Source organism: Ursus maritimus, unplaced genomic scaffold, assembly GCF_017311325.1.
Source record: "Ursus maritimus isolate PB19 unplaced genomic scaffold, ASM1731132v1 scaffold_2, whole genome shotgun sequence".
Classification (NCBI taxonomy): domain Eukaryota; kingdom Metazoa; phylum Chordata; class Mammalia; order Carnivora; family Ursidae; genus Ursus; species Ursus maritimus.
Window position 1 is genome coordinate 77,613,578 of NW_024424452.1, and position 15,621 is coordinate 77,629,198.

At 36.3% G+C, this 15,621-nt stretch overlaps 1 protein-coding gene across 1 annotated transcript in view; it reads left to right on the top strand.

The window, feature by feature from the left end:
• KLHL20 (kelch like family member 20) overlaps window positions 1-15,621 on the top strand; it is a 60,682-nt gene that overhangs the window by 34,770 nt on the left and 10,291 nt on the right. The window contains exons 7-8 of the mRNA XM_008696455.2: window positions 7,772-7,955; window positions 9,718-9,861. Coding sequence (XP_008694677.1) covers window positions 7,772-7,955; window positions 9,718-9,861 — 328 coding nt within the window. The remainder of the gene's footprint in view (window positions 1-7,771; window positions 7,956-9,717; window positions 9,862-15,621) is intronic.

Sequence of the window (15,621 nt, forward strand, 5' to 3'; positions counted from 1 at the left end):
GAACAACTTTCTCACTGTTTAGTCAAACTACTTCTTACTAGTTCTTAGTCCATTTGGGCTACTCTAACAGAAAACCAGAGACTGGGTGGTTATAAACATAAATTCATTTCTCACAGTTCTGAAGGCTGGGAAGTCCAAGATAAGTCACCAGCAGATTCTGTGTCTCGTGAGGGCCCACCTACTTCTTCAAGGGGGTTTTCTTCTCGTTTTTTTGCTGTGTCCTTACTCGGTGGTAGGGGCAAGGTCTCCTTTATAAGAGCACTAATTCCATTCATGAAAGCTCTGCCCTCATGACCTAAGCACCTTGAAAAGGCCCCACCTCCTAACACCATCACACTGGGGACTAAATTTCAACATACAAATTTGGTGGGGCATACAAACATTCAGTCTGTAGCAAGTTCTTTGAATTTTTTTTTTTTTCTAATTCTGATTCACGGAGCTAACCAGGACTTATTGTAGTATTTGTATTTAAGCTACCAACTTTCACTAATTCCATGGCTTCTTAGATGTAGGCATGCTTGGATTCTTTTGTCCCATTTTAATACATGAATTGTTCTGCTCTTTTCATCAGGGAATTTCGTGCAGTCTCTGGGGCATAGTATATTTCTCCATCAGCCTAAGCACTGCTATCCTTTTTCTTTCTAATTTAATTTTCTCTTGGCATGTGGAAATATATTTTCCCCTATATTTTTAGAAGAAGGGGCACCTTGGTGGCTCAGCTGGTTGAGCGTCCCACCCTTGATTTCAGCTCAGGTAATGCTCTCAGGGTCTTAGATTGAGCCCCGTGTCAGACCCACACTCAACACGTAGTCTGCTTGAGATTCTCTCTCCCCCTCTTTTCCTCTCTGTCTGCCCCTCCCCCTGCTCACTCACTCTCTCTTTCAAAAAAATAATCTTTTTTAAAAAGAAGAAAAATTTGATAATTTCTGTTTTGAGTTACCTCTTTTTAAATTTTTTCATCTAAATTTCTTCATGTACATATTGTAGTATTTATTTATTTGAGAGGGAAAGAGAGAGCGCATGCGGGAGCATGGGAAGGGACAGAAGGAGAGGGATAGAGAATCCCAAGCAGACTCCCCACTGAGCCCGGAGCCTGACCTGGGGCTTATTCCCATGACCCATGAGATCATGAACTCAGCTGAAATCACAAGGTGGGCACCTAAACCAACTGAGGCACCCAGGTGCCACCCCCCCTTTTTTTTTTAAGATTCATTTATTTATTTATATATTTGAGAGAGAGAAAGTAGTATTTCTTTAAGAAGAAAATTGATGCCAAGTTTTCTTTTTCTCCTTAATCTGCATCAGGCTTTTTCTTTTCTCTTTTGAAGGAATTTCTTCATTCTTGTCTTAAATTTCAGACTTAATTAATTCACTATGCACTGAATTCTCCCATACTCCCAGTGTCCAGATGTCTCTGTTGTTATTAATAGATTTATCATTTGTATTATCACTCTTACTTATTCCTGTGACTTGCATTCCTATGTATGCATGCACAGGTACATGTTCCCCTGTTTATGTGGGTTTACACAGATGCTCGTATGCTCACACCTACATCTGCATCCTTGCCACACATATCAGTCTTAGAGTTTCTCTTTCCTGATTTTGATAAATTATTTTATTTTTTTAAAAATTTTTAAGTAGGCTCCATGCCCAGCATAGGATTTGAACTCATAAGCCTGAGATCAAGAGTTGCATACTCTACCCAACTGAGCCAGTCAGGCCCCCCCCCCCCCTTTTCAATTTTGAAAGTCAATTGTCTGTTTTTAAAATTAGAAGACTTCAAGATCTAATTATTTGGTACCTGTGGGTTTGTGATGTATTGGTTTTAGGAATGTAGTAGTAGGGCCATCTTTGTGGAGTTATAACCATTATTATGAAGATATATTAACTGTTTTATTTGGCTGACTATTAGTTTTAATGCCTGGCGTAGGGATGACAGTACGGTATTGGGTGCCTAGCTTGCTCAGTCAGTAAAGCATGTGACTCTTGATCTTGGGGTCATGAGTTCAAGCCCCACACTGGGTATAGAGAAAAAAAAAAAAAAAGAACATCTTTTGAGGCACCTGGCTGGCTCAATTGGTGGAGTATGTGACTCGTGGTCTCAGGGTTGTGGTTTTAAGCCCCATGTTGAGTGTAGAGATTACTTCAAAATAAAATCGTAAAAAAAAAAAAAAAAGAACATCTTTTGAGGCACCTGGCTGGCTCAATTGGTGGAGTATGTGACTCGTGGTCTCAGGGTTGTGGTTTTAAGCCCCATGTTGAGTGTAGAGATTACTTCAAAATAAAATCGTAAAAAAAAAAAAAAAAGAACATCTTTTGAGGCACCTGGCTGGCTCAATTGGTGGAGTATGTGACTCGTGGTCTCAGGGTTGTGGTTTTAAGCCCCATGTTGAGTGTAGAGATTACTTCAAAATAAAATCGTAAAAAAAAAAAAAAAAGAACATCTTTTGAGGCACCTGGCTGGCTCAATTGGTGGAGTATGTGACTCGTGGTCTCAGGGTTGTGGTTTTAAGCCCCATGTTGAGTGTAGAGATTACTTCAAAATAAAATCGTAAAAAAAAAAAAAAAAGAACATCTTTTGAGGCACCTGGCTGGCTCAATTGGTGGAGTATGTGACTCGTGGTCTCAGGGTTGTGGTTTTAAGCCCCATGTTGAGTGTAGAGATTACTTCAAAATAAAATCGTAAAAAAAAAAAAAAAAGAACATCTTTTGAGGCACCTGGCTGGCTCAATTGGTGGAGTATGTGACTCGTGGTCTCAGGGTTGTGGTTTTAAGCCCCATGTTGAGTGTAGAGATTACTTCAAAATAAAATCGTAAAAAAAAAAAAAAAAGAACATCTTTTGAGGCACCTGGCTGGCTCAATTGGTGGAGTATGTGACTCGTGGTCTCAGGGTTGTGGTTTTAAGCCCCATGTTGAGTGTAGAGATTACTTCAAAATAAAATCGTAAAAAAAAAAAAAAAAGAACATCTTTTGAGGCACCTGGCTGGCTCAATTGGTGGAGTATGTGACTCGTGGTCTCAGGGTTGTGGTTTTAAGCCCCATGTTGAGTGTAGAGATTACTTCAAAATAAAATCGTAAAAAAAAAAAAAAAAGAACATCTTTTGAGGCACCTGGCTGGCTCAATTGGTGGAGTATGTGACTCGTGGTCTCAGGGTTGTGGTTTTAAGCCCCATGTTGAGTGTAGAGATTACTTCAAAATAAAATCGTAAAAAAAAAAAAAAAAGAACATCTTTTGAGGCACCTGGCTGGCTCAATTGGTGGAGTATGTGACTCGTGGTCTCAGGGTTGTGGTTTTAAGCCCCATGTTGAGTGTAGAGATTACTTCAAAATAAAATCGTAAAAAAAAAAAAAAAAGAACATCTTTTGAGGCACCTGGCTGGCTCAATTGGTGGAGTATGTGACTCGTGGTCTCAGGGTTGTGGTTTTAAGCCCCATGTTGAGTGTAGAGATTACTTCAAAATAAAATCGTAAAAAAAAAAAAAAAAGAACATCTTTTGAGGCACCTGGCTGGCTCAATTGGTGGAGTATGTGACTCGTGGTCTCAGGGTTGTGGTTTTAAGCCCCATGTTGAGTGTAGAGATTACTTCAAAATAAAATCGTAAAAAAAAAAAAAAAAAAAGAACATCTTTTGAGGCACCTGGCTGGCTCAATTGGTGGAGTATGTGACTCGTGGTCTCAGGGTTGTGGTTTTAAGCCCCATGTTGAGTGTAGAGATTACTTCAAAATAAAATCTTAAAAAAAAAAAAAAAGATCATGGTATTAATGAAACCATACTTTGTCTTCTTTAGAAGCCAGCTAAATTGGATCAATTTTATGATCTCAAATTCCTGCTAGTAATCACATAATTTCACATTGCTGATCGAGTATCTGATTCCTTGACAATATTGTTAACTACTTGAAGGCAAGGACCATTTCTAATTTATCTTTGTAGTTTCCAGATTGTGTAGCAACCTTATCAGAATAGGCACTCAATAAAGATTAATTACTTGCTGTTGATCCTGAGGAATACTAGTGAGAAATGAGCATCAACCCACCATGATTGATGGAAAAAAGAAAGTTGGAAAGCACATCCCGGTAGCATTAATGGATTACTACTGTCACTTTGCATATGAAAGATAACCTATTTTTAAATAACACCTTTGGGGCACCTGATTGGCTTAGTTGGTTAAGCATCTGAGTTCAGCTCAGGTCATGATCTCAGGGTCCTGGGGTTGGGCGCCACATCAGGCTCCACACTCAGCAGGAAGCCTGCTGCCCCGCCCCCCACTAGTGACCTCTCTCTCTCTCTCTCAAATGAATGGATAAAATCTTTTAAAATAAATAAATAACACCTTTATCTTTCTGGTAATATATATGCAGTATAGAAATTTTGATTAACAGGGCACCTGGGTGGCTCAGGCAGTTGGGCACCTGACTCTTGATTTCAGCTTAGGTCGTGATCTCACTGTCATGAGATTGAACCTGGTGTGGGGCTTCACTGGGGGGCAGAGCCTGCTTGGGATTCTCTCTCCCGCTCTCTTTCCTCCTTTCCCTCTGCCCCTCCCCCCACACATGCCCTTGCACATGCACACTCATGCTCTCTCTCTCTCTCCCTCAAATAAAGAAGTTTGATTAACAGAAAAATATAAAGAAGAAAAGTTAAATTATCTGCCATCTTTTTTTTATACTATGAAGTTTTCCATTTTCATTGTGGAGAAAAGCCATTAGGTCTTTTCCTTTACAACTGGCATTGGTTTTCCCAGCTTTCTCTTTTTATGTTTTCCAGATCTGAATATCATTCTTGAGTGATACTGTTCACTGTGACATCATTTTAGATCTTGACCTGTCTCTACTTTAGTAAAGCTTAATCTTCAATTTTTTTTTTTTTTGGTTTCTATTGCAATTTTGTTTTCATTATCTTTAGAATGCCAAATTACCAATTCTCACTTAACTTTGGAAAATTGAGCCTTTCTTTCTTCATCACTCTGTGGAAATAAACTCTGGAAACCTAAGATAAAATCTATAATCTTAGTAATTTTTTCCTCAGGAGTGTTTTACTTCTGTTGATATCTTGTGGCCTGTCCTCTTGTTTTCCATTAGACTTCTTGATGTTTATCATTTTGTGTTTCTGTTTTGTTTAGGTTTTTTAAAATTTTCACAGTTCTATGATCCTTATTCCAGATACTTTCTAAAAGTTGCCTTCTTTAAGGTAATACTTTTTGACCAAATCTGTCTTTGAACTAATTCTTTCTAGAATCAACCTCTCATCCATATAAAACAACATGTTTCTTTGTTTGTTTTTCAGCAATATTTTTCCTTAGGTACGTTGCTTAACTCCGATTGAGAGTTCTCATGGCAAGGACATGCATACACTTTATTTTGCTAAGTAGAACTTACTTAGTGTATAATAACTTAACTAGTTCTATCCCAGCTATATCATCACTTGTTGCGTTAGAAATCATAATGCAGGTAAAGTTGCCATGAGACAGTGGAATTGATGCTTTCCCTTTCTTGTTTCCCCAGGACACAGGAAATATTTAAATTTTCTTTCCTAAAGGCCTATTTTTTTGTTAGTATCAAAGAACACAATTTATGAGGTGATAATAATTTGATTTGGAGCCATATAATCCAAAAAAAGTTGGTTTTAATGGCTCCTGTTGTAAAATTGCACCCAAGGTTTGGTGGTTGGGCTATTTGATTTGTCTTAAATGCTTATAACCCTCACATTTGCAGCCAGATTTTATTTTGGATTTTAAGATGTTTTTCTCTGATATTGAAACTTCTGGCATATATCCTAGAACAGAATTATACACAAACTTACTATGATTTAGTATTTTTTAATTTTAATTAGTTAACATGAACTGCAATATTGGTTTCTAGAGTAGAATTCAGTGATTGCATCACTTACATACAACACCCAGTGCTCATCACAAGTGCCCTCCTTAATACCCTTCATCCATTAGCCCATCCCCACCCTACTGTGATTTTGTATTATTTGAATATTCTGATTTAAATGAAACCATAAAAAATAAAATGTATACAGCACATTGAGATTTGAAATAAAGAAGCGAGTTTTCACATCCATCTAGAATAAGATTAGAAACATTATTCCCATTTTAGTCTGGCTTAGGAAGTTACTGAGATCCCCTAGAAACCATTATTTTTCAAATGCTTTGAGATTAAAGTATCCTTACTTAACTTTTTAAGCTCCAGAATGTAGCTCTTATTTTGGATTGGAATAGAGATGATTTGGAAGAATAACAAATTAAATGTATCTGCTATAAACACACTTTTTTTTCAGATAGTACTCTAAGAAGCTCCGTGGAACTCAGTTTGAACCTGTCATTCTGGTTATGAAAAATGTAGTTTTTTCAAAGAGTTTTCTGACCTTAAATGTCATGTTGGACAGTGTAGAATTCAGTACAGAATGAAGATTATACAGTATTTTGTAGTATATATCATAAGAATTTTTGTATTATTTTTAGTCACAAGAAGACCTATTAAGAGAACATGAATAGATGAGTCAAAATCACTTCCCTACTAGAATAAAAACAAACCTAGGCTTCTGATTTATAGTTTTTTTTAAGTATAATTAACGTATAATATCTTATTAGTTTCAGGTATACATCATAGCAGTTTGATATTTTTATACATTACAAAATGATCCTTGTTACCATGTGTCACCACACAGTTATTACAATATTATTGACTGTCTTTCCTATGCTACACATTTATATCCCCATGACTAATTTATTTTATATTGGAAGTTTATACCTCTTAATCCCCTTTACCTATTTTGGCCACCCCAGAAGCCTTCCCCACTCTGGTAACCAACAGTTTGTTTCCTATATCTGTGACTTTGTTTCTGTTTTGTTTTGTTTTTTAGATTCCACATAAGTGAAATTGTATTCTATTTGTCTTTCTGTGTCTGACTTATTTCACTTAGTTGGATCCCTCTAGATCCAACTATGTTGTTGCAAATGGCAAGATTTCCTTCTTTTTTATGGCTGAGTAATATTCAGTTGTGTATATGTGGTACATATCCATTCGTTTATCAGTAGACACTTAGGTTACTTTCATATCTTGGCCATTGTAAATAATGCTACATTGAACACAGGGGTTTATATATCTCTTTGAATTGGTGTTTTCATTTGCTTTGGATAAATATCCAGAAGTGGGATTGCTAGATTGTATGGTAGTTCTATTTTTAATTTTTTAAGGAACCTCCATACTGTTTTCCAGAGTGTCTGCAACAGTTTGCATTTCCACTAGTAGATTCTGTTTTCTCCACATCACCAACGCTTGGTATTTTTTGTGGGGTTTTAGTTCTTTAGGTTTTCAATAACAAATTACATTTATGTGGTGTTAAATTCTTTAGAAAGCAGTTTCATGTATATATTATTTCACTTTTAATTTTTTATTCCTTATTTTACAAATAAGGTAGTTTACAAGATATTCCCAAGATCATATTGCTTAGTAGAGGTAACAGTCAAACCTGTTTTCTACCTAAATTCAGTGCTCTATCCATTAAATGCCACATTACTTCTCAATCTGATTTAAATTAGTGTCCTTGCCCTCCACTGTAAAATGGACCTAGTACTAACTTATTTAGAAAATTAAAGATTGTAACAACCCCAGTGGAATAAGTTAAGTCATAACTTATGTTTTGACCGGCTTCTGGAGATACTTGGTAAGTCCAAGCATTAGGTCACAATTTAAAGTTTTGCAGTGAGTGATACATTCTGTGCATTAGGATAGGTATTCTCCTGACCATTTCTATTACTTCCCCAGTCGGTGGCTGGTGCAGTGGAGATGCCATTTCTAGTGTTGAACGATATGATCCCCAGACCAATGAATGGCGAATGGTAGCTTCAATGAGCAAAAGGCGATGTGGAGTTGGGGTCAGTGTTCTTGATGACTTGCTATATGCAGTAGGAGGCCATGATGGATCCTCTTACCTCAATAGTGTTGAAAGGTAAGTAAGGTCAATTTGAATTTTTTTTCCATTTGAGATGTTAACTAGGAAACAAATATGATTTGCTGCTTTAGTGTTGCATCTGTGGCACTAGTCGGCAGCCTTGACCCCTTAGCGTGACATATAAGTCCTTCGTAATGTAACCTCCACCTGACCTGTTTTTGCAATCTGTCTCTCCCAGTCACACTACTGTTCCCTAATGCTATGCCAGATCCACCAAATTGCCTGTAGTTCCTCGGACGCACTTAACTCTTTTATTCCTCTTTGCCTACCCATATGCATGCTGTTCTCCCCTGGACTTAAGTTCTCCCCTTAAGTCTCTTTAAGACTTAAATGTTATTTCCTATACAAAGCCTTCTCTGACACCACACAATTAGTTTCTCTGCCTTTTCGTAAGTATTTTGAACATACTTGTACATATCTGATTGGCTATCATTGTTAAAATGTCTTTTCCCATATCTATCACAATGTCTGGCACATTGGAATCCTATGATAATTGTTCTGGTTTCTTGCTTTCATATACCCTTTTTCATTCAACCGTGTTGATTTACAGAGATTCTGGGTACTTCTTAAACATGTCTGTGACATCCTGCAGCATAGAAAGATCTAGAGGTATAGATTGTATAGCTGAAAAATAAAACAGGAGGATCAGCTCCATAGAAGTTTAAAAAAAAAAAAGCACACTTAAAAATAAATTGAGTTAGAGGAGCCTGTGGGTGGCTCAGTTGGTAGAGCATGCAACTCTTGATCTCAGGGTTGTGAGTTCAAGCCCCACATTGGGCATAGAGCCTACTTTAAAAAAATTGAAAATATAAAAAAATAATAATAAATTGAGAAAAAGAAATAAGAATGGGAAATGATTAAATATTTACAACTTAATAACAAGCCCAAATATATCAAAATGTGTGGAATGCAACTAAGGTAGTATTCAGAGGCAAATTTATAGTGCATTTTAACTTAATATGCATTCATTTGAAAACAAGAAAGAGGAGAAAATAAATCATGCTTTTAAATCATGAAGTTATAAAAAGAGCAACAAAACCCAAGAAAATAGAAAGAAATTAAATAGAAAAGAAAAAGAAAAAGCTAATGAAATTGAAAACAAATAAAATTGATATAATTACACAAAGAGCAATTTGATAGTTTTTTTATAGTATTTTTTTAAAATTGAAAATGACTCTACTCTGTGCCCCATGATTCTACTTGTCATCCTCTGTTTGCACAAGGAGAAATATACAAGGGTAATCACTGTTTTTAATAGCAAAATGTCAGGCACATGTAAAGATACATCAATAGGAATATGTAATGGCACACACAATAATGAAATCCTGGAAAAATCTAGAGCATTATCTATTAGCATGGATAAATTTCAGAAGTATGTTGAGTGAAAAAGCTATGCTTACCATGTGGTATTTATGTAAAGAAGACATACTTGGTTATAAATATACCTATTTAAAAGTATTTTACTAAAAAGTCTTGAAGGACATACACCAAGTCACAATGGGAAGAGACCAGAAATTGGTGGAACTCAAAGGAAAATTTAGATTTCTCTATAGCATTCTGAAAAAAAGTTTTAAAGAAAATATATTCATATGTAACTTGTATAAGTAAAAATTAAGTTTAAAAAATAAAACCTAAGTTAGCTTTTCATATGCTTTAGTTATTAATCAGCCCATAGTTAGAGGAAAGAATATAGAGTATATAAATATAGCCAGAATTTCTTTGTATAATACAAACTCTGCTCTTATTGTGTTCTCTGTAGGTATGACCCTAAAACAAACCAATGGAGCAGTGATGTGGCTCCTACAAGCACCTGCAGGACAAGTGTTGGTGTGGCAGTGCTCGGAGGCTTTCTCTATGCTGTGGGTGGCCAGGATGGCGTGTCCTGCCTCAACATTGTTGAGAGGTGATTTTTTTTAAGTCATTTTCAATTTTTTAAAAGAATATAAAGGGTGTTTACTATGCAAACATAGTGATCTAAAGGGGCATCTGTACGCCAATGTTTATAGCAGCAATGTCCACAATAGCCAAAATATGGAAAGAGCTCAGATGTCCCATCAGCAGATGAATGGATAAAGAAAATGTGGTATATATGTATAATGGACTATTACTCAGCCATCAAAAAAAAAAAAAAAAACAACAACGAAATCTTACCATTTGCAACAATGTGAATGGAACTAGAGGGTATAATGCTAAGCGAAATAAGTCAATCAGAGAAAGACAATTATCATATGATTTTGATATGATTTCACTCATATGTGGAATTAAAGAAACAAAACAGAGGATCATAGGGGAAGGGAGGGAAAAATAAAACAAGAGGAAGTCAGAGAGGGAGACAAACCATAAGAGACTCTTAACTATAGGAAACAAACTGAGGGTTGCTGGAGGGGAGGTGGGTAGGGGGATAAGGTAACTGGGAGATGGGCATTAAGGAGGACACTTGATGTAATGAGCGCTAGGTGTTATATGCAACTGATGAATCACTAAATTCTACCTCTGAAACTAATAAATAAATAAACAAAATAAAAGAATATAAAGGTCTCTTTAAAGGAAACAGTTAAGTGAATATCCCATGGGCTTTAGGGGAAAAGTTTTCAGATGATCTTAAGGGTCTAAGAGGATGAAAGATATAACCTGATTTTTCAAACTATTTGTTTTACTGATGGAGCCTAACTGAAGAGTTTTAATCATATTCTAAATTATATTCCATATATGATATTAAGTATACCACTTCTGAAATCTGTTCTGATTTTTTCCCCTAGTACTTGGAGTGTACTTAATGTATGACTGCCGAGACTTCCTCCAAAAAAGATGATCAAAGTAATAATACTTTGTCTAGCACATCTTATAAATACCCCAAAATATTTTGTATATGGATTCTCATTAATTCTTGAAGCGTACTTAGGGAAATCTGGGTTGGCTGTGGAAGTTTAATTTATACTTTTACAAGTCAGTTAATTTTAGTGAAATAGATTCTATTCTTAATTTCTTGCTCCATCAGTTTTTTGTCATTCTGTCCTAAAGATTAGATTTTGGAGTCTCGTGTTAATGATTACTAGCAAGAACATTCTGCATTTCATCCTCACTTCTTAAAAAGAAATGCTTCATGGGGCGCCTGGGTGGCACAGCGGTTAAAGCGTCTGCCTTCGGCTCAGGGCGTGATCCCGGCGTTCCGGGATCGAGCCCCACGTCAGGCTCCTCCTCTATGAGCCTGCTTCTTCCTCTCCCACTCCCCCTACTTGTGTTCTCTCTCGCTGGCTGTCTCTATCTCTGTCAAATAAATAAATAAAAATCTTTAAAAAAAAAAAAAAAAAAAAAAAGAAATGCTTCATGACTCTTAAGAATTTTTCAAATAGCATTTACTAGTTGGGTTACCATGTTTAAATTAAAGAGTTTAACCGTCTTAAATAGAGGTAAAGTTGCAGGTAACTCTCGAAAGCTATTTCTTTTTATTTTTCTGTTAAGAGACTATTTCTCCACTTTCAAAACTCTATGCAAGAGGATCCTGGGAAGATAGCAACAACAGCATAATTCTTTAATCTCTCCAAATCCCCACATAAAAACAGAGCAATAGATAGCAAAGCTAAAAACTTATGGACAAGTTATGGAACTTGGTTGGATGACAGTGTGAATGTACCTAACACTACTGAACTATACACTTAAAAATGGTTACAGTGGTAAATTTAATGTAAATTGGTGGTAAATTTTACCACAACTTAAAAAAAAAAAAAAAACTATGGACAACATTTAAAATATAACTAGGGGAGAGGGTATTCCCATAAACACCAAAACATCAGTGGGCAAAGGCAAAGTACCAAAAGCCACAAGACCTGCATTGTATCATTGTCTATGCAGGAGAAAATACAGAGAAGCAATCGGAAGTATGGCAGATCTAAGAACAGAAGAACCCCAAAATAGACAATATATATTTACTAGAAAGAGTGAAGGGAAAATTTATGACCAACAGCTGAAACTAAGAAGGGTTTTGCTCAATCCCAATATAGAAGTGCAAGGGACCTGTGTAATAAGATCTGAAGGACTTAGAAGAGGATTGCTCAACCTCAGCACTATTGTCATTTTGGGCGAGATAATTCTTTGTTGTGGGGGCTGTCCTGTGCATTGTCAGATGTTTAGCAGCATCCTTGGCCTCTATCCACTAATTGCCAGTAGCACACACCTGGTTGTGACACTAAAAGTCTCTAGACGTTGCCAAATATCCCAGGGTGGAGAGAGAAGTGGTGCAAAGCCACCATAGTTGCAAACCAGCTGGGCTAGAGCCATCTAGTCCCTAATAACCCTCAAAACTGACCGGCAGTATGACCTTGCAGAACAGGGCCCACACTTCTGGGTGCAGGATCAAAATTGAGCAAGAGAAGGCCAAGATAAAAAGGAGGACCAGCGAATAAAGCCAATAAATCTCGGGAGGCAAACCACTATACTTTTTTTAACACTATATGAAAAAACTAGAAAGAGTTCCATGAAGTTAGAAAATTACCATGAACCACTCCTCAGGAAAACTCATTTCATGTAAAAATGAACAACAGCAAAGTATTGAGGTTAAATCCAATACAAAGTTAATAGATGAAGAGAAAATAAGCAGCAGAATAACACCTCTATAGATAATAAAAGCACAGCAGAAAGACATACCCACAGAATAGATCAAGACTGTAATCAGCTATTTCACAATGTAATAAAAGACATTAGGAAAATGATATAAGACATGAAAACACTATGTAAGTCAGAATTTGAAAAACCCAGATATGAGATGACAAAACTCAGAAAAATATTAGAAATAAGAGGAGAAATCCCTTCAGAATGATTAAGCTAGAACAAGTAAACAAAACAGATAATGCCAGAAGACAAATAGAAGGTGATAGAGGAAATGTTTTAAAGTCAAAAAAAAGAAAAAAAAGGATACGTGAGATAGCAACAAATATTGAAGATAGGTAAAAATCCAATATACAGATAATAGGAGTCTATGACAAAGCAAACCAAAGCAAAGGAATGGAACAAATGCTAATAACTATAACTCAAAATTATTTTCCTGTTCTAGTAAAAAAAAAAAAATGTAATTGTTTATTGAAAGAATACCCTATATCCTCTGAATACTGACCTGGAACAATCAACACCAAGATATATTCTAATAAAATTACTGGACCTTGAAGATAAAGGAAACAAATTCTTTAGTCAATCAACAAAAAAGTACATGTTATTTATACAGGAAATAAATTTATATTACTATCATACTTTTTGAAAGCAATATTTTGTGCTAGAGGAAAACAGAATAACATTTAAGACACTCAAAGAAAATGTAAGCTAAGGATTCTATAACTAGAGAAAATGACTTTGAAGTATGAAGGGCACAAACTGTTAACACGTAAGAAATCAAAATATTGTTCCCATGAGTCCTTACTGAGTAATGTACAGAACAAGCTTCAGACAAAATTACTAAAGAGACATTGATGGAGGGTGAACATGAAACATACAGTGACTCAGAGAGCTCTGAGTAAATAGGGGTTAAAATAGCATGCACTGGCTATATGCTCAGTCGGTGCAAATGTGGCACAAATATCTTCAAAAGTGGGAGGAGAATGGGAAGAGATATGCAAAAAGAATTTTAATTGTTCTCAGGGATAGTGAAGTGATAGTATTGCTAATCTAAGACTGCTACGTGTATAATGTGGAATAAAAGAAATGGGTGCGGGTTATTCTAATTCTATCATCTACTGTGTTCTTGAAAAGTAGGGTTCTTGATATGGAAGAATATAAACGTAAAATAGAAAAAGTTAAGTAAAAGACCTTGTAGTCCTGAATTTCAATTTTAATTAAGTTCCTTATTAAAAATAAAATTATATTCTAGTTCTGTCAACTAAAGAGGCCTAGAAATAATGACCAACTAGTGGCAGTGAACAGCTCTATTCCTAGATAGTGTCTTGGAGTTCCATTTCCCTAAAAGAAATGAGGGCTTCTTGGAGAAATGTCTGATTCCAGATTTAGGACAGGAAATGTACAGATAAGCCTGGGCTAGTTTGACATACCAGATAGCAAACAACCTATCAAAGACTAGGAGATGTCAAAAAGACCCAAGAGAAAACTTGAAGATGTTCACACTTGACAAAAGGTGGGACAGTTTTAACTTGAGAGAAAATAATTGTGACTGATTAAAGTCCAATAAATATATTTAAATCTATGAGTTCCTATTGCCATTAAAAAAAAAAAAACCTATTTAGTTGCCTTCAGAAGATCACAGGGAATGAATTTATCATCTTGAGTACTAGTAAATAAAGTGAAAGCAGCACACATATACCCAACCTTTCTTGTATGAACTGTATCACATGTGAATTGGGTACAAAACAGTCAATAAGAGGATTGTTTCTTTTTTTTTTTTTTAAGATTTATTTATTTATTTTAGAGAGCAAGAGGGGAGGGGTGCAGAGGGAGAGAGAGAATCCTGAATCAGACTCCCCACTGAGCACAGAGCCCAATGCAGGGCTCAGTCCCAGGATGCTGAGATCATGATCTGAGCCAAAATCAAGAGCCAGCCACTCAACCAACTGAGCCACCCAGGCACCCCGAGGATTGTTTCTTTATAAAAATATCCGAACAGAAGAAAATAAAAGATTGGATATAATCGTTTTGTAACACTCAGTAAATAAATGGACCTAGGCATTAATAATTAGCAGCTGCTAACATATCACCTTCTGTAATTTTGCCAAAGGGACTAAACGTGGTCTAATCAAACTTCTGGATCCAGCTGCCAATTTGTGGAATGTACAAAGGACAGACCAGTGTGTTGAACTACACTATGAGTGTCTAGTCAATCAAATCCATGTTTTGGGGGAAATTGCAGGTCAAATGCCCCACGTTCTAAAAGATGAATTGTGGGGGTATGGGGGAAAGGGGAGGTGGAGGAAAAAAAACCTGTAGATAAAAAGAGACTTTAAAAAAATTATAGTGAACAAAAGTAAGGGATGCACCCTTGGGTGGGAAAAACTATTAAAAAAACCCAAGGAGGCGATTACTGTAAAAATTAGGATAATGGTTACCCTGTGGGGAAGAAAGCATTGAGTTTAGAAAGGGACACATGGGAGGGCTTCCAGTGTGGCAGGCAAAGTTATTTTTCTTGGCCTGGGTGATGGGCTTTCCTTATAAAAACTCATTAAACTACACATTTGTTTTGTGTGGCTTTCTGAATCAATGTTTTATTTTACAGTTTAAAAAAATTATGCAAAGACTTCTGCTTCCAAGTAGAATGCAGTAAGTAGTGCCAGCCATCACTCCCACTGCAACAACTAGGAAAAACTGAGAGTACAAAGATATTTTTTAAAACATCAGAAACATGTGGAAGTAACAAGGACTAGATAAACTAAAATTCCATTGAAGAAAGAGCCCATTTTTGTGAGCTGAGATCTCAGGTGTTTTCTTCCCTGGGGATATTTGTCAAGTCTGAAGGCTTGAATATTGGACTTGACTTAGGCAAAGGGATTCTCCTGGAGGAGAGGTAAACCAGTAGAACTTTTAACAGTCATGCAGGTTGGCATTGACAGATTGGAATCTAGAACAATTCCAAACATGCTGCTGTGTTTCTCCATGAGATGTTTGCTGAGTGCTGGGGTAGCTCAAGAGACTAGGGAACTAGGGTGAGTGAAATCTCATGCAAACTGAC